The 23265-nt window shown below is 52.4% G+C and overlaps 6 protein-coding genes across 6 annotated transcripts; 4 read left to right on the top strand and 2 right to left on the bottom strand.

Annotated features, from left to right (window-relative positions):
- Window positions 1-2393: 2393 nt before the first annotated feature.
- Window positions 2394-4026, top strand: J4E88_007772 (uncharacterized protein; the record flags this gene model as incomplete). Its single annotated transcript, XM_049401387.1, has 2 exons — window positions 2394-2446; window positions 2691-4026. The coding sequence occupies 2 exons, from the start codon at window positions 2394-2396 to the stop codon at window positions 4024-4026; spliced, it is 1389 nt and encodes a 462-aa protein (XP_049253071.1).
- Window positions 4027-6892: 2866 nt separating this feature from the next.
- J4E88_007773 (uncharacterized protein) lies at window positions 6893-11485 on the bottom strand (the record flags this gene model as incomplete). Its single annotated transcript, XM_049401388.1, has 1 exon — window positions 6893-11485. The coding sequence occupies one exon, from the start codon at window positions 11483-11485 to the stop codon at window positions 6893-6895; it is 4593 nt and encodes a 1530-aa protein (XP_049253072.1).
- Window positions 11486-12066: 581 nt separating this feature from the next.
- J4E88_007774 (uncharacterized protein) lies at window positions 12067-15424 on the top strand (the record flags this gene model as incomplete). The annotated part of the gene is made up of 2 exons (XM_049401389.1): window positions 12067-12075; window positions 12329-15424. The coding sequence occupies 2 exons, from the start codon at window positions 12067-12069 to the stop codon at window positions 15422-15424; spliced, it is 3105 nt and encodes a 1034-aa protein (XP_049253073.1).
- Window positions 15425-16155: 731 nt separating this feature from the next.
- Window positions 16156-17167, top strand: J4E88_007775 (uncharacterized protein; the record flags this gene model as incomplete). Its single annotated transcript, XM_049401390.1, has 3 exons — window positions 16156-16159; window positions 16217-16411; window positions 16491-17167. 3 exons carry the CDS (start codon window positions 16156-16158, stop codon window positions 17165-17167), a joined length of 876 nt encoding a protein of 291 aa, XP_049253074.1.
- Window positions 17168-17743: 576 nt separating this feature from the next.
- Window positions 17744-20700, bottom strand: J4E88_007776 (uncharacterized protein; the record flags this gene model as incomplete). Its single annotated transcript, XM_049401391.1, has 7 exons — window positions 17744-17905; window positions 17959-18377; window positions 18425-19317; window positions 19364-19784; window positions 19841-19920; window positions 20497-20578; window positions 20694-20700. 7 exons carry the CDS (start codon window positions 20698-20700, stop codon window positions 17744-17746), a joined length of 2064 nt encoding a protein of 687 aa, XP_049253075.1.
- Window positions 20701-21775: 1075 nt separating this feature from the next.
- J4E88_007777 (uncharacterized protein) lies at window positions 21776-22394 on the top strand (the record flags this gene model as incomplete). Its single annotated transcript, XM_049401392.1, is given in 2 exon segments — window positions 21776-21781; window positions 21801-22394. 2 exon segments carry the CDS (start codon window positions 21776-21778, stop codon window positions 22392-22394), a joined length of 600 nt encoding a protein of 199 aa, XP_049253076.1.
- Window positions 22395-23265: the final 871 nt, after the last annotated feature.

The following is a 23265-nucleotide window of genomic DNA, read 5'->3' on the forward strand; positions in this document are numbered from 1 at the left end:
CCAATTCGAGCCTCGATTGTTCGGCGGGAGGTGATTGCCAGGCTATAAACATCTTGATCGCCTCTACAAATTGCGCATCTCGTCATTGCGGCAGACAAATATTCCTATCAGCCATCTATCTATGCAAGGTTTCGCAATGCTGGGAAAACGGCAGATCTTCGATGATAAGACGATAACGCGTCGGGAGGAAAGAAGCCGATGGGCAAAAAGATCAAGAATGAGGCTAGTGCGTTGACCTGTCCAAAAAGGTGATAGTGTACCTGAGTAAAGACTCAACAGGTTCTCACGGGCACGGGCATATCCAGCGAATGCGACAGGTTCTCTGCATCTGGGATTTCGATTCTAGCGACTGCATGTGTCCTTTAAGACCATGCGGCGTCCCCACGACTAATTTGCCAGGTTGCCCAGGTGGCACGTGTAGTAAGAAATCGGCGCACCCAAATGCATGATCTGGATACGTTTGGAGGGCTGTTATACCTTCTAGCCCATGATCCGCGTGGCCAAATAATCATTTCGATCCAGATCCATAGGTACGAAGAGATCTATGAACAACCAGTCTTCGACCCAGACTTATAAGGAAAAGTCTCGCGATAGTGTTTCGCAATGTCCCTGCGTGTCGCAACCCACACATGTTCCTTCCTTGAAATATAGTTCATGAAGTTTCTCAGACTCTCCGACCTTCCTGGCTTACCAGCTATTCTAGAATGCAAAGGGATGGTCATCATCTTACCGCCTTCTCTGTATAAGCAGTCAAACGTATCCTTGAGATACTGCTCGTACACTGCACCTGCTGAGCTTACGAAACCAGGGAGCATGTGAAACTTTCCGTCGTTGCCTAAATCATGTTACTAGATCAAATCGGCCATGTTGTCATGTAGAGATGCGGCTTACAATCGTAGTTGTACGGCATCATCAACAGGCCCTCTTTCTCCGATTCAGGCAGTTGCTTCTCCCAGGGAAGATCGATCCAATATGGCGAGTCTTCATTATAGACTTCTGATGTGTAGAGCATTTTGTGACCCATTTCTTTCCACATGATTGGGAGCAGGCTGGCTGTATTTGGCGTGCCTCTGCCGAAGTATGCTCCTACCGGAAATTCGCCTGTATGCGCGTCAGTATTGAACAAGACGTTTGGCATCGGGTAGGACGCACCAGTTGCCGCTTCCAAGGCTTTGCATGTCTTCTTAATATACGCCTTATCGTCTTCAAGTGAATAGTCCCATATGTCTAGCCATCTATACCCATGAGCCCCAATTTCATGGCCGTCTCTTACGCAAGCTTTTGCAAACGTAGGATTTCTCTCCATGGCCACTGCAATGGCCCACAGGGTCATGTTCCAGCCGAATTCCTTCATAAGGCGTAGTATCCGCCAAGCGCCGCACCTGCTACCATATTCGTAGTCTTGCTGCAGAGGTAGACGTACGAAGTCAGTGTATGTCTCAAATGCAGTTCGTACAGCCAGAACTTACCTCGCCGTTCAAATGGCGCTGTTCCCTGCCACCGCCCGAAGGGCCTTTCTCCCACAGGTAGGGTTCGCTAATGCCATCGCCATCCATGGGGTTTCTCTCGCCACCTTCTTCATAGTTAAGTACAAAGGAAACTGCTATGCGGGCGCCGTTTGGCCATTGTGCGTCATGACCATCTTCGCCAAAACCTATAATAGTGATCAGTATGAGGAGAACTGCAGATTGTGTGGTAGCGCACCTTCAAAGTCTCTGGGGAGTTGAAGAGACTCTTCGACGTGAACCATGACAGACAGATATTCGATATCACGGTCACGAACACAATACAAGAGGAAGAGTAAACGTAGGTTCAACGCATGCTACCTGCGTAGGATTTTAGAGCGGTGTCAATACGTACAAGTCGCAAGGCTATCCACAGTTGAGCCAGCCAGGAACGACTCAACAATCTTTTGACTGCACGTCAAGTCCGTTCCTTTTCACCTGTCAATTTCTTATCAGCAGTTTCTTACCAATCACAACACAGAAAAGTTATCAGGTACAAGGCGCACTGTTCGTTGTTTGCTGATCGGAAGTGACTCTCCCGACGATCGACCTCGGGAATAAGCGTTCCGCCTGCCCCGCTTTACTGTTATCTTTCCTTCGAGGCTTCCACTACACAATCTTGCAAGCATTCAGACGGCTGGACATATCGGCAAGTACGTATCAGTGGCTGGTAGGCTACGAATGAACATTTGTCACAAGGTGTTAAAGTCATGGCAGATCAACAAGTGCCGCTGTGGGTCTGCACCAGGCCTGCCAGTATGAATAACCGAGTGCCCCTGGCAATTCAGTGTATGACGAACATGTAGCATCGGCAAACGATCACGATCTAATTACTTGAAAGCGTTGCGGTTTCACCAGAGATGTCGGTTTTCTCGCTAGATACCAGCCATGACAACCCTGTCACTACAGAAACTCTCGAGGCGCTATGCTCTCAGCTTGGGGTCAGCATCGATGAGAAAGAAAAACAGGACTATCGACGCTTACTTGCCGCATTTCACGATGCAAGTGAACTACTAATGGCTATGGACGGTAGGACATAGTGGTTCACGTCGCGAGTCATTACGGAAGCTGACATTGATGTATAGACTATGTCCCCCCAGTCGATGAGGCACGCTTTGCCAGAGAAGATGTTCATTTCCCGCAAGCATCTGAGAATTCTCATGGTGCATGGGCGTGGAAGTGCAGAATCGTTGACAAGGAAGCTAAGAGCGACGGTAAACTTTACGGCAAAACGTTCGCTTTGAAGGACAACATTGCCGTCAAGGGCGTACCAATGCTACTGGGTACGAACTTCGTCAAAGGCTATGTTCCGAATTTTGATGCAGCTGTCACTACACGAATCCTAGCAGCTGGCGGTGAAATCCTCGGAAAAGCAGTCTGTGAGAACTTGTGCCATTCTGCAACAAGCCACTCTTCGAGTACTGGAGTGGTGGAAAATCCATTCGCAAAAGGCTATAGCGCTGGAGGAAGCTCGAGCGGCTCAGCTGTTCTTGTGGCATTGGGCGAGGTCGATGGGTCAATTGGCGCAGATCAGGGTGGTAGTATCCGTGTGCCAGCCGCCAACTGTGGTATTGTTGGCCTAAAGCCTACCTTTGGCCTTGTGCCATACACCGGATGTGGAAGTAACGAGCCTACTAACGATCACATTGGTCCAATGACACGGACAGTATTGGAAAACGCTGTACTTCTCGAAGCTATTGCCGGAACGGACAATATTGACGATCGTTCTTTCGCTGCACCTCACCCATCCAAGATACCTATTTACAGTTCCATCAGGAATACTCCAATGCACAGACCCTTGGAAGGCAAGCAATTCGCTATAATTACTGAGTCGCTCTCTACACCAGCCTTGGATCCACGAGTGGTCCAAATCTTTCGCACCGCAGTCACCAAGTACGAAGACCTTGGTGCCACAGTCACCGAGATCTCGATACCGCTGCACTCAAAAGGAGCAGCGATATGGAATGGCATATCGAAAATCGGTGGATTTCTCGGGAAAACCACAGGCTCGTTCGGGCGTCGCGGACACCAGATGCTCGAGCTGAACTCATTGCTGCATCCCATGGGCCAGGACAACTGGAACGAAGCATATGCATCTACGAAGAACATCTACCTCAACGGTCTGTACGCTACACAAAAATTCCCCAACCTCCTCGCGAAAGCGACGAATCTATCAAGACAGCTTCGTGATGCTTACGACGCGGCTCTGGCACAGTACGATATATTGTTGACACCTACACTACCGTATGTAGCAACGAGTCATGCGAGCTTTGATGCAACACCACTCGAACAGATTGGAAAGCAGATCGGCTTGACTTCCAACACGGCGCCGTTCAATCAGAGTGGGCATCCAGTGTTGGCGATGCCGATTGGTATGTTGCCAGTCACGGAAGGCCCTGGAGTGGAAAAGGGAGTCGTTTTACCGGTTAGCATGCAGGTCATTGGAAAATGGTGGGATGAAGTGGGTGTTTATGAAGCGGCGTTCGCGTGGGAGAGGGCAAGTAGCTGGAGGGGTATGTGACGAACGAAGTTTTATGTAAGACCATAACGTCGCTCGCGCTCGAATTTAACGCTGAAAGGTGTTCAAGGTGATTTGTCACCGTGACAACACAACAACGTCTTCTTTGATCCTGTTCCCATGGTCTCTTCTGTCGCCGCTCACTTCAACCTCTCCACCTCCACCATCATGTCTCTCTTTTAATTGCACATCTTCTCCAACTTCATCTGGCCTCTGCAGACCTCTATCTTCAATGAAGAAGCACCCAAGTAAACATAATCCCATGAATGGTACATTCACGATGAAGACCGTCCGACTCGCTGTTGCGTACGCCTGCAGAATCTGCAGTATTTGCCGTGGGCTCAGGGAGTTGAAGTCGGCCGTGTCGTATGAAGAGAGCGATAATGAGCGGAATTCTGCTGGCATTGCACTATGCAAAGAGTTTTGCAATGCAGCAGCGGAGATTGCAAGACCCACAGCACCGCCGAGACTGCGAATGAAGTTGCGGTTCGAGATGACGACTGCACGCTGGGCTTTAGTACAGTGGGCTTGTATTGCAACCAATGTGGGCTGAAAAACGGCACCAATCCCTAATCCCTGGACGACAAGTATGACAACCATAGCCCAAATTGGCGTGGAGAGATTGAACATGCATGTCAACCCTACGCCCAATGTCCAAAGGAAGAAGCCTAGCCAGATTACCTCGCCATAGCGTTCTCTACGGGATATGTATTGACCGGATAGGATGGAGGAAACCATCTGTGAGGCGGTCATAGGCAGCATCAGGGAGGCTGACATAAGAGGCGCGAGGAGGCGGGCGTTTTGGAAAAAGAGAGGTAGATAGTAGGTTTGCGAGTAGGCTACAACTCCGAAGAGGAAATTTTGGAGAAGCATGATGGAAACCGGGCCAGATTTGAAGAGAGATACTATTCGAATCAGAGATGGTCCACAGTTGGAGTATGTTCGGTTGCGGGATAAGTAAAACTCACGTGGCATCATGGGCAGTATGGCGACGCTGTGCTCGATGTAGACAAAAGCTGCGATGCAGCATCCTCCAATGGCCAGCATGGAGACAACCATTGGAGATGCCCAGGCAAAGTAATCGCCGCCACCTGCAATAGGAATGAGCAGCAGTATCAACCCTGCACTTCCGAAGAGGATGCCTCCATAGTCGATCCTTTTCAAAACCAATTTCATATCCGCTCTCGGTTGATCCTTGGGTGTAGGCAGCACCAGAAGACACAACACCCCGCAAGCCGCCGAAATCGGGCTGACGAACCAGAAGAAGCCTCTCCAGGTACTATGTTGCACAAAAGCTGCGGCGATGAAAGGTCCAGTCATGTTGCCAAGTCCCACGCATGCGCCTATCAAGCCTTGCCATTTCCCGCGTTCTTTCAAGGTCACTATATCGGAGACGATCATGGCTGAGAGGGACGCTATACCGCCATTTGCCACACCTGATAGACCGCGGAAGACGTACAACATCGTGGCATCGCGCGAGAGGCCACAGAGAAGGTCGGAGACGGTGAGAAGCGCGAGGGCGGAAAGAAGAACGGATTTTCTACCTAGATTCATTATAAGTCATTTCCTGGTGGTTTACACAGGCTAGTGGACGTACCAAATAGGTCGCTCATCCTCCCATACAACACTTGAAAGATTGTATTCGCTATCAGAGCGCTTGTGCCAGCCCAACTGATGGTGTCTTCAGCATTAAGATCCCGCCCTATCGTGGGCAAGGCAACTCCGATACCAGTTTGGTCGACGAAGCAGATGAAATGCGATATCGCAAGGGCCGAAAATACAACGAGGAGCTTCTTTCGCTGAAGTAAATTGGATTGATCAAAGACGGCCGCTTCGGCCGCATGTTGGCGAGCCTCCATGGTGTGGGAGTAAAGAGATCTGACGGCGTTGCCCGAGGAATGTGTTGACGTTGATTCTGTTGCAAGACCTGTCGTATTGTTGTCTTGCCTCTCCGAGGAGACATTTGCAGGTTTCAGTCAGCACTGCCCTGAGAGAGGCGCTTGCTGTGAAGGCTTTTGTGCGCGTGAAGTGATCCAGTGCGAAGCTTGAAGAAAACATGGTTCATGCAACCCAATTGGGTCTCATACCGTAATCGCGATGCGAGATATCCGAACTTTGCTAGGCGCTTTGGGGATAGTCACGCGATCCCTTGGTCTTGGTTGGATGCACGGAGACGCTGTCAATCGAAGGGGCTTATTGTCATTACAGTTAGAAGTCGGGGAAAGGGGGTCAAGATCCATAAATTGCGATGTTGCTACTGGGCCAGTAAACCTCAACAATCAGGTCCTGCAGGTCCAACATACTCTTGTAGCGAATGCGACCATTCTGGGTACTTGGAGCAAATCACATGGTGATGATTCTTAAGATCGTTTCGATGTAATTTTGGTTTAGACCAGAAGATAGACCATGGCAACAGGAGCACGCTGGGGCTGAACAAGCAGTCGTATACATGGTTCTATCCTACACTAAGCACGAACTTCCAGATGCTCATGTCGCATCGCTAACGTAAAAAGATAGGAATTCCTCTGATAAAGATGGAAAGCATAAAGACCAGCGTGAGATCGCACTTTACTTTCCCATGTGTTGTGGTGAAAGCGAGCGACAGGCATGCACGAGGTATGAAAAGACAAAGCAGCCGAAATGCGCCGCGAACGGCCTGAGCAAAACTGTCCTTGGATAAGAAATCACCCATTTCTCAAAAACGCCGCTAAACGGGACCCTTAACTGACTCTTAGGAAAAAAGCCTACAAGGCTGAAGCTACGGTACAATGTAAAGAATCTAATCCGTATTGTGTGGTGGTAACTATACACATTGTACCCAGGTGTATTCGAAACAACCGAAAGAACTTTGAAAGAATAATTCACTACCTCAGCCACGAGCGCGGCCGCTGCGTCGGACAGTACCATTGGTGGCAGAAGTGGGTGAGGAGGTCGCAGCAGCGCCATTGACCTTGTCTTTGTTTGCTTTGGTTCTAGTCGTGCTCCTCGCGGACTTGGGCGGTGTGGCTTCTTTGATCAGATTGGCAGCTTTGCGTTTTTGGATGACTGGTAATGGATTAACGCCGTTCGTGTTAGCAGCACCCTTTCCGCGTGTTCTTTTTGCTGGCGCAGGTTCGGGCTCGGGCTCGGGCTCGGGCTCTGAAGACGATCCTGGGTCTGAAAGTTCAGAGTCTTCTGCTTTATCTCCGTGCTCTTTCTCTGCCGCTACTTCTGCGTCGTTCATAGCCACATCTACTTCCGCAGCAGGAGTAGATTTGTCTTCTTGTTCTGCATCCGATGCATTGCTCTCTTCTTCAGCTTCTTCTTCAGCTTCTTCTTGGATATCTTCAGCAACACCTCCTGCGCCTTCTTCATCGCTTGATACCTCAACATAGCTCTTGTGTGCAATGCTCCGTCGATCGCTCTTTCTTCGTGGTCCACTAGATGGCGGAACACCGCCCTCAACATCGCTCGCACCATCATCGTCACCAGCTCTCCTCTTCTTCCTCGGTGTCTTGACGGGTCGCTCAGTCTTGGCCTTCTTATTCTTGATAGATCGGTCGCCCTTGATCTTCTTACGTGGCTTCTCCATACCATCTGAGGCCTTACGCTTCTTGCTTCGAATAGCTTTTCGCACGAGTACATCAAGTTCGTCGACGAGGTCTTCCCCAATCCATGTCTTCTTGGCAATCTCTTGCGCCCGATCGTGACTCTCAAGAGGCCGGAAGATACCGGAGGGTAATTTCGTTTTCCCTGGCCATGATTGCATTGTCCAGTTGTTCTGCTCTTCCCACGAACGAATCAGAGCCTGCGCTAGATCTGACAAGATGTAAAGATTCTCATCAGCCTGGCGTGATGGTGCAATGCCGTCTGCTACGCCCTTGACGCGTTGAGCGACATGGAAGATAAGCGACAGGTTCTCCTCAGTTGCGATACATTTGAGGTAATACAAGATGTACTCTGCCATAAGCTTTAGTGTCTCGTCTTCTGTGTCGAAGTCGGGGTGGTGAGCAAGCAAGCTCAATAGCCGAGCGAATACGGTCTCCAATATTGTCTCCTTTCGTGCAGAAAAAGCAGCGCGGCGTGCTCGAATCCAGGTCATGGTGCTGTTCTTGATGGTCTTTTCAGGCTCATGTGCGAGGAAGAAGAGGATGGTATAGAATCGTGGCGGCAACCGGCCCTGACCAAGATATTTCATCAACTTGTCAGCAAAGCTCTGACGCACCTGCGCACAAGGGTCATGCGTAATGAGAGCGAGTTGAACAAAGTCAGCGGGGCTCAAGAAAGCATCTAGGCGCTTGTTGCATGAGAGTTTGAGTAAGGAATTGGCTGCAAGAAGCCGCTGGCGCGATTTGTGTCCTGCTGGGGTGTTGCCATCCGCCGAGCCTTCCCCGCTGTCTTTCACGTAGCGGTTTAGTAGCCTGTACGTGTCTTCTGCAGCATCGTTGAAGTTGGCATCAGACGGCAAGGAGCGTAGCCGGTTCACTAGAATCTTGATCGCCCACGACCTGCCTTGGATTTCGTCATCCGGTATATCCATCCACTCGATATCTGCGTCGGCTAGCATCACATGTGGTTTCTGGAGAACCTCCTTGATAGCAATCTCAACGATGGCATCCATATCATCTTCGCAATCTTGCTGCGCTAGTAATACTAGTTGACTCAGCGCAGCTAATTTGCTAAGCCAGTGAGCCCCAGCGTACTGGAAGCCTTTGATGCTCTTCGTGAGAATTTCCTTCGCATGCATCTCCTTCTTGTCATCACTGTTCATAATGATGGTGATTGCATGCTTTGCCGCTTGCGGAGGTGTACCGTAGAAGGCAAAGTTAAGAAAGCTTTGTACCAACTTTAGGCTGTCCTTTCCGTTCATTGGTATGTCCGTGGGGAACTTCTGTGCAAATGCAGCACAGGCTTTGAGATCGTCTACTGCACCAGGAGGGTTGGGTTTCGTTGCTGTAGGTGCCTCACTTTCAAGTGTTTTACAGAGATCCTTTACGTGGGTGGAGAAAACCTTGGGGTGTTTTGTGGAGATTTCTTTCAACAACTCGTGAGCAGTGGCACCAAGGCCCTTGTCGTTGGTGCGAGTATACTCGATGACAGCTGGTACATGGCTTTTGTTGTAGCACAGTAGGCTAACGCGGTAGAGAAGTGGTGTCAAGGTATCGAGCACTGAAGAGCCTGGCCCCTCCTCAATCCTCTTTCTTAGCTCCTTGATGGACCTAACAACCCGGCGGTAGTCACTCGCTGGATCCACGCAGAACCGGATGAGAGCATAGGTACGGCGATCGTGGGCTTTGGCAAATTTCCATAAATCGTCCCTAACGCGGGTTGGATCGGGAAGTGTCTTCGCGTAGTAGGTGATGAGGCCCTCCAGATTTGTCTTGACATCATTCTCACCCTTTTCTGTGACGCCACCATTGTAGTCTTCGCATAGTTTTAGAAAGTGCTCCATGTACCTAGCACCGGGACCCTGGTTCCCTTGTTTCGCGAAAAAGACCTTCTTGGCTTTCGCCTCCAGCCCGTTGACGAGTACGAGCAGTCTTTCGGTTCGCATCTTATCCAGGCCTGCTTCTGTGTAACCCGGGTCGTTGTTTGTCTGGCTGTCTTTTCCGGTTTGGGAGTTCCCAGCTGGCGGTGCTTTTGCTTTAACGGGTGGATAAGCAAGCGGAAGCAGCGAGTCGTATAGCGCGAGATCGACCTGCACGTTGATTTCGAGGTCGTTCACGTAGCAAGCTTCGAGAATACGGGATGGAATTGGGCCGAGCAGAGCCTTGATGCTGTCATCGCCCTCAGCGATGGCACCAGCAGCTACACCCCATATCTTGCCGAGGAGTCTCATAGACTCGGAATGGATGACGTTTTTCTTGTCCTTTACGCGATCGGCAAGATTGGAGAGAATGGACCCTGCTTCCGCCATACTGCCGTTGCTTCCGAGCTTGCGAACGATGTCGATGAAGTCAAAGTGCGCAATCGCTTTGACGGCGGCTAGACGCACCTTCTCGTCGCTATCAATCAAGCACTCACTAAAGTACTTGAGCAGCTTCTGTTCTTCTTCGAGATCGAGACCAATACCACCCGCGGATGTCATCAATATGCGACCGATTCCGGTGGTCCAAGCGGCGCGTATGATGGCAGACTTGTCGTTCTTACGCTGGAGGAAAGAATGATAGGCCACGGGGTATTGCGTGGGGAACGAGTTGATGGAGACTGGCGTGGTGAGATAGTCGAAGGGTCGCGCCGAGTCTGCGCGCGACAGGCTCTGTGAAGGATAGGCCACCGGGTCCATGTCGGGCAGAGGAGGTGGGCCAGCTGCACCAATGCCTGATATCATGTCGCCGAATGTTTCGGTAGCAAGCTGACGGAGCTGCACATTCTCCGTGGCGAGCTCGTCCTGTAGATGCGGGACGATCTCCTGAAGCACGCCAGGACAGCATTTCCATAGCTCGCGCAATAGCCGGTGTGCTTTATGTGCCTCATTGATATCGTCCTCTGAGGGGCCGCGACGAAGGTCGTCGGCGCCTTGGTCCTTGGAGTGGGGCTTGTATGTGCTCCCCGAGTTGGTGAAGTCGACAATGACTGAGCTGAAATAGTTGCCGATGAGGCGAGCCATCTTCTCTGGGAAAGCGTTGCAGACATTCTTAGCCATGTTGTAGGCGGGCGGTGCCTCTTTGCGCCGCAGCGTTGATTGCTTGGCGTCGATGTGCAGGCTCTTGTTGGCCCTGGCTGAGGCGGCGAGGGTGAAGGGATCGGCCCAGAGAAACTGGGCGACGACAACGTCGACCACGTCGTGCGTGACTGCCGGGGCCTCGTCTATGATGGTGGAGAGGATCTCGGTCATGTTGTGCTCGACGTTCTTGCTCAGCTCTTGGCCGCTGGACGAGGCAGACAGGACGTCGAAGCAGGTGGTGAAGAGGGCGGCGGTGAGGTGATGGGAGCCCGGGATCTCGTTGATGAGGAGGATGCTCTTCCATTCGGCGAGCGAGCGGAGGATGTACATGTGCTGGCTGTTGTAGGGGTGCGCGGGCTCGGCGAGGAGCGGCAGCAGCTTGAGGATGATGACGGAGAAGATGTCCTTGAGCTTCGAGGCCGGGTAGGGCGCATCGGGCGCAAACAGCTTCAGCATGTCGACGATGCAGCACAGGGTCCACGCGCGGACGCCGTTGTCCTTGTGCTGCACGAGGCTGTGGTGGGCCAGCGACTCGGCGACGGGCATGAGCGAGTCGCGGTGTGCCTCTTCCTGGTCTATGGTGCGCAGTTCGTCGAGCAGCGCCTTGAGTCGCGTCAACAGGTCGTTGACGCCAATCTGTTTGCCGGGCCGGCCAACAAGCGGTTGCTTGAACGTGAGCTTCTTCAGGCCCTCGCGTGCCTCGTCGCCGCGTTCCAGCTCCAGCTCTTGCTCCTGCTCCTGCTCCGGCTCCTGCTCCTGCTCGTCTTGCACCGCCTCGGGCGCGGCGGCCGCGCTGCGCCTACTGCGCGGTGCCATGTCGCGTGGCTGCGCGTGGGCAGCGGCGTGCAGAGACGAGGTAGTGTGTGTCGGCTGTGGCTGCGGTTGCGCGCGGCAGTGGGGTCGTCGAGTAGCAGCGCGGTGATGGGCATGGGGCGGCGATGTTGAGGCCAACGTGCTCGTGGTCCGACTTTCTGAGCCGCGACGCGCTAACTACGCGACTGACGTCCGCCTGTCGGGACCGTGCTCCACGTGCGTACAGTCCATCTGACCAAGGGCATGCCAAGACATGGCAAGGTCTAACCTTACTAAGTAGGTGGCATGCTAGCGCTGCGCTCTAGCCTGCTACCTAAGAAAATAAGCGAGATTAAATTTCTAACTAATTCTTAACTAATCCTTAAATAATTCTACTTTAACTAAGTATAACTTTTTAAATATTATAAATATAAAAAAGCTTTATATTATAAAGTTATAGAGCTTATTTATATATATAATTAAGTAATATAAAGCTTTTTTATATCTTTTATATTAAAGAAGTTAAATTAAGTTAAAGTTAGATTAGTTTAGGAAGGGTTAAGAATCGATCCAGAATTGATCCTCTTAGCCTGCCATGTCTCGGCATGCCCTTGGTCAGATGGACTGCGTCCTGGTGCTCCACCACGACCGCCCACTCCTGTACACCCAGCCCGAACACACGCACTCTCCGACACTACCAGCCCCTTGGCCTTGACGCCCATCTGGCCATGTCACATGGAGCGCCAACACACCTTCCTGCAGGTACGCTGTCTGCCCAGACCTCCCCACGTGCGCTGACCCCTCTCTCTCTCTCAGTTGAAGCAGCCGTGTGTCCAAGTCCTACAAGCCACGGCCACTCTCTCGCAGAGCCCAAGCGCTCCGAGGGAGCTGATCCACGCCCTCACCCGTCTGCTCACTAACCTCCAATCCATCACCTCCACACCTGGTCTCCTGGACGCTAAACTCACTGAGTACGCTTTCGTCTCTCTATCTCAGGTACTGCGGAATTCCCGACACGTCCCAGTTAGAGCGCTAGAGCTCTGCCTGGAATGCATCTCGACCTTGCTATCTGCTAACTGGGGAGGTGGCCTTGAGCCTGCGCTCTCTGGACAACTCCTCATCCTCTTCACCTTTCTCGCCAAACCTTCATCCGCCGAAAATGGCATCTCGGCCACCTCAGAGGAGCTACAGTCGCTCGCTCTCGGGTGCACATCCGAGTTGATGAGTGCGACGTCTCGTACCAAGCAGGGCAAAGAGGCCATGACGGCTGCGGCTAACATACCTGCCTTGGGCGAGGCTGTACTAGTCATGCTCGAACGTCTCACAGATAGCAACTCCAACACCGTCAAGCTGCAGTCCACTTGCGCCCTCAAACAAACTATCGGCGCGATTGGCGATGACGATGCTCTTGCCAGCTTTCTGCCCAGGATAGTCTCGTCTTTGGCTAAAGTATTGACTCCCCGTAGCAGTGTTCGACCCGGCTTTCGCATTGTTGAGCAAGGCTTGGAAGTTCTTGCATCACTTCTTGCCCGTTTACTTGGCGATGCCCAGACCAAAGATTTGCCCGAGACACTACTGTCGGATGAGTCTGGCGGATGCACCACAATATCTCGATCAGTCGCTTGGCTACAAGCAACTGCAACACAGATGAAGATTGCGCTTGCCAATATCTTCAGATTGAGGGATCATGATAAGCAAGAGGTACGGCAAGCGCTCTTGAATCTGTGTCTTTGCGTCGTAAGGGATTGTCGTACATCACTGTCTCTTTGCACAAGCATGGCTATCGAAACCATGGTCGATCTGGCAGGCCATGAGACCCCGGCCGACACCACTGAGGACAAACTCAAAAGACTGTTATCAGCAGACCAGAATCTCTCCGAACTTTTGCGCGAAAGTTTGCATGGTTGGATCGTCGCCTTGCCTAGATTGATGCGATCAAAACACGACCGTACCCGCCATAAAATCGTACATCAGATATCAGTCTCACTTCGCCTGTTCGATGAAGATCCAATGATTCTAGATGAGCGTCTGGCCGATAGTCTTCGGGATGGCGTGTCTGCAGTGTTTATCCATGGCAGGGGGCTCGAAGAAATAAACGACCGCAACGCCAGTCTCGTCGCTGGTCGTACGCTGGTATTTAGCTCGACAGAGTCGTCTTCGTTCCCACTAATCAGCATGCAATTCAAAGGCCAGGAAGACATGATGAAGGGGTTTAAAGTATTAGTTCAAGAACTTGCACGATCCAACTCTGCGTTGGCTGTTGCTCAGGGCCTGACCAATTCCGTCGATCTTGGGGCGCCCGAGATGCGCTTGGCGAGCTTCTGGCTCTCAGTCAATCTAGTAAGAGACATGGCATCAGTCAATCCATCTGTCGATGATTTCATGAATCTGGGAACGCCAAACCCGAGGGAGGAAGTCTTGGATGACTTGTACTCGCATTCTCTGTCATTGCTGAACCAGCGAACTGTGGACACCAACAGCCATTGGCATTTATATGCATTAGCGCTCGAGACGGTAGCTTTGCAGGCGAAGCGGTACAAGACCGAGTTTCGCCCTGAGTTGAGTGAAGTACTTTATCCGGTGCTGCATTACCTTGGCAGTTCCAACAGCGCACTACGCGAGCACGCCCTGATTTGTCTCAATATCGTAGCAGGGGCCTCGGGATACAAGGACGCAGGGGAGTTTGTTGTCAGTAATGTCGATTACATTGTCAACGCAATTGGCCTAAAGTTGGCATATGGCGATGTGTCGCCTCAAGCACCACAAGTCCTACTCATGATGATAAGGCTTTGTGGCCCACCTCTCCTACCTTACCTAGATGACTTGGTGGATAGTATTTTCAACGCCTTGGAGAGATATCATGGCTATCCTAAGCTTGTGGAGCTGCTTTTCAACGTCTTGAAAGGCATGACGGAACAAGGTGTCAAAGCACCACAACTTGCCGTGTCAGCCGACAATAAGAAAGAGGAACATGTGCATCTGAAGAGAACGGTCGTCATGAACGATGTCATCGAAGCAATTCAAAAGTTCGAGGTAGAGACACAAGAGCGGGAAGAGGAAGAGAAGCAAGCGTCAAGGGAGGCACTCCCACGAAAGCCCTGGAAAGTCGGTAAGACTTCAGAAGATACCGACTCCAATAGCACGGACGAGGAGAACGGTCGCCCGCCTCCCCCGCACACCGAGGAGTCTTCCCCTCCCGCCCCACGTGCCTTTGCTATTCTCCTCAAAATCTCCGAGTTGACACAGCACTATCTCACCACCATGTCGCCTAACCTCCGGAACTCGCTTCTGTCCCTCCTTCGTACCACTATACCTGCTATTGCAGCACACGAGAACTCCCTCCTGCCCCTCATTAATACGCTCTGGCCTGTATTACTACCTCGTCTACAAGATTCGGAAGCATACGTGGTATCAAATGCGCTCGATATTGTAGCATTGATGTGTGAACACGGAAAGGATTTCATGCGAACTAGGATCGATGACGCATGGAACATTACCAGGAAGGTCTACGAACGCACTAGACAGAACGACGACTGCAACAGGAAAGGCAGCTTCCAACCGATGTCGCTAGAGATCAAGGCTATCGGGACTGGTCTGACGAGGCTCGCCGTGGACTCGCAGCCTACGGCCGACTCTTCACCAATGGAGCTGTACGTTGATACGCCTACACGGATGATCTGGAACAGTCTGACCGCCTTGCTATGCGCCATTGCGAAAAACGTAACGATGCGGGATGAGCGCTTCGAAGAAATGCTGGACATGCTAGACCCTGTGCTAGCGAGAGACGACGTACGCGGAGCGCTTGGTCACAGCAACGCCGACGCGACATGGTTGCGACTATACAAAAAGCGGCAGGGGACTGACAGAGGGAAGCATTCTAGGTCATTTGTATCAACAAAAGCATATGAGGTAGCAGGCAAAATACCCGTAGGCAAGCCCCACTGGCATTTCGTGCGAGCCTAAAGCGAAACGATGTCTGCACAGCCACGGATGTCTATCGAAGAGCTTTCCATTCGGCCAGGCGCGGCAGCAGCAACAGTGCAGTTGACCTGCAGTATTGAAGGATTCCCATGTAACCATACTGTTATCGTATATATGGAATAATTGGACGTTCAGATACTTTAGTACTAGTGCAAGCATTTCACCCGTCTGCCCTTCCATCTAGCATCGCATGCTCCTCGTTCTTCAATTTTCCATATTGCCCAGTCACTGTACCTTTGCTACTCGAGTGTCACGCTGTAGATTAGCTGTGAATGAGACTCCTTCTCCGTTACTTATCGCTCACTGTTTGGTGCACTCTTCTATAAATCATGAAAATATAGAAGAGAACCCAAAATTAACAGCATTCTGTACAATACATAACCCAACTTTCGTCATGGTATCCGCCTCACATTTTGTCCATGTCTGATCACTCGTACATGTTCTCAAGGATGATAAAATGACTTTGCGGTCTTTTTTCCCCAGGCATTATACTAGCTGATGTACGCCTTTTGTCACAGCCAGATCTTTGGGTCTTCTGCCTGCGCGCTCTTTACATGAGGCAACTCAGATATTCTACGTTGCACGTGTAACCTCGTATAACCACAAAGGTGCAACACGAGGGACCTTGCAGGAAGTATACCCTAGAGCAGAGGGACAGCAACGTAGTCTATCATACATAAGGTTGACGGCAGGACCGAAGTGGAATTCGTCAAATGAGTGTTCAAATTGTACAGCGCGCCAAGAATGTCACAAGATGAGACTATTCGGAACCAGCCCGGGCCCCACAGACCAAGCTCAAGACCATAGCTACCAGCAACGCCGACTGTGACCAGCAAACCCACATCACCGCACTAAATCCAAACACACTGAACCCAAACACACTGCAATACGGCATCATCTCCAGGCGCACAGCACGTACTATCGTCTACGTCCCAACAACACGACAAGGCGCGAAGATGCCACCAGCCCGTAGGCACTCCCGTCGCGCTCAAGCGCGTCGCAAACCACACGTAGGCGGCCACGACGCAGTGCACTAACAAGCTACCAGCGACCCGCGCCGTCTCGTCCAAAGACCTCCCTCCTTCGGTCGAAGGCGCCTACTACCGCAAATGCATCGACCTCCGCCGCCGCATAACCGACATTGAAGAGAACAACGACGGCACGCGCCTGCGCATCACACGCCTGAACCGCGGCATCCAGAAGATGCGCCTCGAGCGCGCATTCCTGCTCGAGCAGCTGAACAAGCACATGGAGTACAATGTCGACGACAGCGATCGCAGCAGCAGCCCACCGCCCACCCCAACCGATAAGCCCTTGAGGAGCAAAAGGAGCCACAACAGGAAGGGCACGCCTCCTCTTGGTGGCAGCGCCGAGGGCCGACTGGGACTGGGCCCCCTGCCGCATGCCATCAACCCTATGAGCAGTGCGCAGAGTACACCAGACCCGTCGGGACGGCCCCAGAACAGCTACTTCGGTGCCATTGGCGCTGCCACGACGACCAGTCCACACACCGCTGTCAACGGCGCGCCTCCTACACTTCCTCCCCTGCACGCGCTCCCGCCGCTGCACGCACAGCAGCCGCAACAGCAGCCACCCCCTCAGCGCGCCTACTTCGACCCGGCTTACGATGAACAGCGCCCGCCCGCGACCGACGCTGCGCCCCCTCCACCGCACAACGGTGATACCGACATGACAGATGCAGCTTTCACAGCCGTCAACCGCTAAGACTGCGAAGCCGGGCAGCCCCTTTTGACGGCAAGCGAGAACAGATGACAGTAACCAGAAACACCATGGGAGGGCAGCGAGGCGTTTGGGCTTCTCAGAGTTCTAGGTAGGGGGGGTATTGTAATTCTTCTTTTGTGTGTTAGTGTACTTATCCACTGCCTGGTGCTGTGATTGTGAAGCGGGGCTTGAGTCTTTCAAGTATGCTCCCATGACTTTTGGCAAGTTGTTTGATCTTTCCTTCTTGCACGAGCGGTGTTGCACTCGTGTCACAATAGCACGTACATGAGCAAAGCAAAGTACACCTAGGATTTCCACTTGTGCTATCACCTTGACTAATTATTGCACGTGTAAGGTGAAGTAGTGCGAACACCAATTTCAGCTTTCATTGACTTCAAGCCGTCACGATCGCACTTGGTACATGTCCCGACTCACCCACGTTTTGTTTTCCCGCACTCGAGCATTCACTCCCATCAAAAGTCTTCGTATGCAGACACAATGGGTTTCGCCCACCTCTTCCAGCCCGTGCTCCCCGCCTAGCATGATGCACATGGTCTGGTCGAGTATACCAATGCAGCTCTATTTCTCATCCAGATCCTTGTAATGAACACCCTTGGCTAGCTCACACGGGTCGGGTGCATAGCCAATGGTGCAATGTTCCCAGTCCTCACTATCCACGAGTTCGCGCTTGAAGTTGAGAGCGTTGTAGATGTTTGCAAAGCGGAACTCGACGTACGAATGCTAGAGTGGCCGTGTCAGTGTTATACAGACATGGGTCCGCACATGTTACTTACACCACGGGCGGTCTTTCCGCTCTTGATACGATCAACGTCGCGCTTGCTAACGCTCTTGCCCCGAGCGAGCTTCATAAGAGCCGCTTCGTTGTGCTCGTTCGCGCCGATAGCTCGCACGCAGCGTGACGCTTCGCCATCGATGCAGTTGCGGATGACATCGTTGATAGAGTTTGGTCCTTCAGCCTTCTCCACGAAGACAACCGTTTTCTTCATCTCGCCCACTATCTCGATTCCGTTTGCAGTGTCCTTGTGATACTTGTCGCATGCCTCGGGTGTAAGAAACTTGACAAGAGCGTTCGAGGAGCCCGGCTCTGGCATGGAAATGGACTCAAGCTTGCCACCCCATACAAGAGCCTGCAACTGGTTGATACTGGTAATCCCCCCAACACCCTTCAAGATGCACGTACGATGTGCAGCGGCTATGTCTTGTCAGTCTAAATTTCTGTCTGCACGGAAAAGGACTTACGATTCTCGCGCTTCTCCTGGGTCGGCCATCCCTTCATGCTATCCACTGGGTCCTTGGACATGGGCTTGCTGTTCTCAGAGCCCATCGCAACAGAAGGTGCTGGCGTCAAAGGCGCTTCCACCGACGTGGTGGTAGGTTGCTCTGGCTTGGGCAGAACATCACGCATGGCGGCGACGATACCAGATACTTCAGTCAGTGTCTCCAAGGAGACGTACCCCTCGTCCACGAGCTTGGCACACAGCCGGAGAAAATCTCCATCCATATCCCCAAGCGTTTGTTTGATTGAGTCGGCTGTACGTGACTCCGGGCGCTTCTTCAATATCTTATTGAGATAGTTGGCGACTGCGAATGCTAGACGTGCCTTGAGAGCTTCGTTGCTTCCAGCATCTACCTTGGTGGTTGACGTGTATGAGTCGTGGAGCTTCCTTGACATGGCCTTGACGAGATATGCCGTGTTTCCCGTGCTGTTCGGAAGCGCCTGGATGTACTCAGTCGCCTTACGCATGTACTCACTCTCTAGCTTGTCTTGTCTCGGTTCTGCGGTCTTGCTACCGGGAGACTTCTGGATGCCTCCCTTCTCAGCCTCTGAATCATCCGTCTTGATCTTATCTGCCTTGGCCTCAGCAAGACGTGCACCAAACGAGAATGCAGTTTGGCCAGGTCTTGCTACCGTGGGACCTACGGGTGTGCGAGGCCCTAGGATGGTTTTGCTGTTAAGGCGAGCGTAAAGTGCATCCATTGCGGATTCTTCGTCCATGGCATCAGTTGTAGCTCTCACGACCTCCTTGGTGGACGGAACCACTTTCGATGTAGGAGCAGTCAAAGCAAGTGCTGCGCCCTCTTTGTGAAGGGGACCGGGCTTGGACGCTCTAGAGGTACTGGCGTTCGCTGGTCTGTACGCACATTAGTGGAGTCCAAGGATTAAGTAGTAATGCGTACCCTTCAACAGCCTGGGGCATGGTCTTGACTGAGCCTGGAGCTGGCGATGATGTCACTGACGGGGCGGGCGGTGCGAATCGCGACGGGGTCGTAGGAATTGGTCCCGCAGCCCCGACTATCTTGACGGCGTTCTTCTTGAGCTTCAACTTGCCAGCAGAAGCTGCAGGTTGAACAGCGAGATTGCTGCGTGCGTCCCCAGATGGCGAGGCAGCCGGCGGTGCGATCATGTACCTCGAGCGATCCATGTCTATGGCTGCAGACGACAGTGGAGGTGGACTGGTGTGTCGTACGACTTCCTCCCGCGCGGGCGATACAGGTGGCGATATAAGAGAGAGCGCAGCCGGAGCAGACTTTCTTACAAGATCACTGCCCTCGTGCGCAGTGATTTTGATGTTGACTGTGTTGTTCGGAGTGGATGTCGCTGGGGAAAGGTTAGTGGAGCAGGGCGCGTGAGCAGGTGAGAGAGTCTGCACGTACCACCAATCCGCTTGTTCACCGTTATATTCGCGATACCCTCGATGCAGGCGTCGAGGCAGGATTGGTAGAGTTTGTCCTCGCTGTTACGTATACGAGGACGTGGATGGGGCTCGCCAGGCATGAGACAAGACGTGCTGCGTTGGCGTGGGCAACCGTTGGGGGGACGTCGGGTTACAGAGCAGGAGACAAAAACAGTCTGAGCGCCCACACGCGGTTGCCGTTCCTGGCGGTAGCCTACAGCCAATGAGACGGCAGTGATGAAGACGAAGCTGAATGCTGTGCAAGTGAGAATACTTGCACTCCACCTCGATACATTGCCGATATAGCGACGCAAGCTGGCCATACGGCTATTACGGTCGAGCAGGGAGCTCCTACCAGCAGTGCGGCATTAAAGCATGATTGTGTAGTCGCTTTGAGCCGAGGAGACAAGCGGCAGATGGTGAAGAGAATGCAGATAGTCCGTCAATATGACACAAGCTCATTTGCGTATGCTCAGACACGTCTCTTGGCTTGCAAATGAACACGAAAGAGCTTCACAGGTTGCATATATCCAGACGGAAAGTGACTCGGTTGTGAAGTGAAGCTTAGCATTATGAGATTCATTTTACTTAGCTGGCACGACCAAACTGTCCGGAAGCTGCACAGTTGACGCTTACATGAAGGGTATCCAGACACGAGTTCTTGCCCTGTACACCTTGTACTCTTCGCCGAAGAACTCGATTAGATGTTTTTCTTCGTCTAGGATGGGTGAGCAGCTTGACTGGGGCCATGGGTGTGTAAGGCTTACGTGAAATGCGTGTCATGAAAAAATACCACAGCACGCCTGTATATCCCAAGAAGCAGACAGCGTTACCCAGCATGACCTGTGTGCCGATGCCCCACCAGAAGAAACCGAAGTACGAGGGGTGACGGAAGTAGCGGTACAGTCCATGGGTCACCAATTCGTGCCCATCGCTCTTACGCGACTGCACTTGGTGGTTGAAGTTGGTACCCGCCTGCATCATCGCTGTGCTGCGCACAGCTTGTCCCACCACGACCATGCTTATGCCCAGCGCGATGACCCACGGCGGGTGGATTGTCGATTGGTAATCGGGAAAGAAAGACGAAGTCACCAGAGTCTCGATGAAGGCCATGGTATGGGCTTGTCGGTATTGGTCGCCGTTGGTGAGGAGGAACGAGGAGATGTACGCGACCGGGGTGTTGTACGCGGCCGTCGTGTAAAACTCGAGGAAGTGGAACATGGACAGCGCGCTGAGAAACATGAAAGGCCGCCATAGATGATTGCCGTTGTATGCTAGCAGAGCCGTACCGACGACGCCGAGAGCCATGGCGCATCCCAAGCAGAAAGCACGCACGGCGATGCCACAAAGCGAGCGCTTGCCGTGGGGATAGAACTCGGGCGCGATGGCATGCTGGCTCCTAGCCGCCACAGCTGAGGCCTCAAGCTCGCGTGATGCATTTCCGTTGGGCGGGAGAATATCGACACCGGGGGATAGCGAGCCGTTCGGAGCCATGATGATGGCAGGCAGGTAGAGGTCAAGTACGGGGAGCTCGGGGGGCGAGGACGGGATGGACGATGGCGTTCAAGACATGGTTCTACCAAGGCGCAGAAGAAGGGGCCCTGCTGCACAACCCCGATCGCATGGCTTGCGGAGGCCGAACAATAGCAAGGCGTGAGCGACTATCCAGGACCGGCTGGCCTCGGGAACAGCCGAGGGCCTTGGCGCCCCGCGCATAGCTCCCGCGACCTGTGCTCCTTCACAACCGTCACACCGGCCTCGGTAGCATGCGCCGGGCAGCCAGCTTCCTGCATGCCAGCCATGGACATCTCGCAGAACAAGCAGCGTATGCTCTGCGGCGAGCTCTACCATGCCATGACGCCTGAGCTGACAGCAGAGCGCGCACGATGCAGGCAAGCTTGCAGACGCTTCAACGATGCCGGTGATGTACCGCGTCGCAGGCTAGTCCAACTGTTTCGAGAGTATGTGTGGCTGCTCGATTGCTTGTCGAGAGACGTCCTTATACTTTGCCTAGCATCATCCAAGACGAAACCCCTCTTCCACCACCAGCACCTACAACAGAAGAAGACGCCAAGCTGTTCGAGGCTGAACCATGGATTAACCCACCGGTTACTATGGACTATGGATATAATGTGCGTTTGGGCAAGCATGTCTTTGTCAACTTCCACGCCGTCTTCCTCGACACCTGTCTTACTACTATTGGCGCACGCACACTCGTCGGTCCGAACGTCAACTTCTACTCAGCTACTCATCCTCTCGACCCAGCCATCCGGAACGGCCTTAGCGGGCCTGAGTTGGGCAAGGAGATCCACGTTGGCGAAGACTGCTGGATCGGTGGCAATGTTTGCATACTGCCTGGTGTTATGATTGGTAGAGGTAGCGTCGTAGGCGCAGGAAGCGTCGTTACGAAGAGCGTCCCAGAGTTTACAGTCGTCGCTGGCAATCCCGCTCGCATCATCCGCAAGATCGAGACCGAAATGGACTCTGAAAGCAATAGTCGCCATGCTGGCAGGCAGAACGACCTGCAGCACTGACTTGTATATCAGTCACCCTCGCAATGAGCTTCCCCTCGTTACGAGCGGCAGTTTCACAACTCTCAAATCGAGCATCACGAGTTCTCTCGGACGCCGAACTGCATTTGGAATGGCAATGTAAGAAGAGAAGGCTACAGTCGCATAAACCTCCCTACAAATCTCTGCTGCTCCTGCAACTGATACACCAGACCTTGTTACGCCGTGCTTTAGTGGACTCTAGCGCTTCTTGCCGCTTCCCGCTTCCCTCAGCATTTTCCAAACGGGGCGATGAATGATTGCACGCCTCTGAAGATCCTCTAAGATCTTAGATATTTGCAATACGGATACGATTATGAACAGATTCGACGCGAAACTTGTTTATCTTGACAAATTGTTTACAACAAACAATATCGTAAAGCTTTTTGCTTACACATCTCTACAGTCTAATGGAGCATCATTGTGCGTACTCAAGGATCTAATCCACAGATACACAGCGCGATCAAGTCGTATGAGCACGCAACAGGAATTGGGCGACCTGAAGCCTGCCTGTGTCGATCTGGAACAATTGTGGGGCGTTTGGACTAAGGTTCAACACAAGATCTGATGATCGCCTGCAAGCTTCGGGCGCCAAGACCGACGAAACCTGTTCCCAGACGCTGTCAAAACAATGACATCGGCTTGCAAAACATCATTAACTAATCCAACTTACATGCACGACATGGCGTACCTTGCGAAACGTCCTGTTTGAGTTTAGGGCTGAACTTCGGCATCGCTCGCTTTGAGGGTCTCGGCAATTTGGAAGGCCATTTGGAAGCGCCTGATTCAAAATATGGCATACTTCGAAACTACGCCATTGAGCTAAGCGTGTGCTACCTGACTTGACGCCAAGGGC

The sequence above is a fragment of the Alternaria novae-zelandiae genome (assembly GCF_023758075.1).
Source record: "Alternaria novae-zelandiae strain BMP 2774 chromosome Unknown scaffold_16, whole genome shotgun sequence".
NCBI lineage: Eukaryota > Fungi > Ascomycota > Dothideomycetes > Pleosporales > Pleosporaceae > Alternaria > Alternaria novae-zelandiae.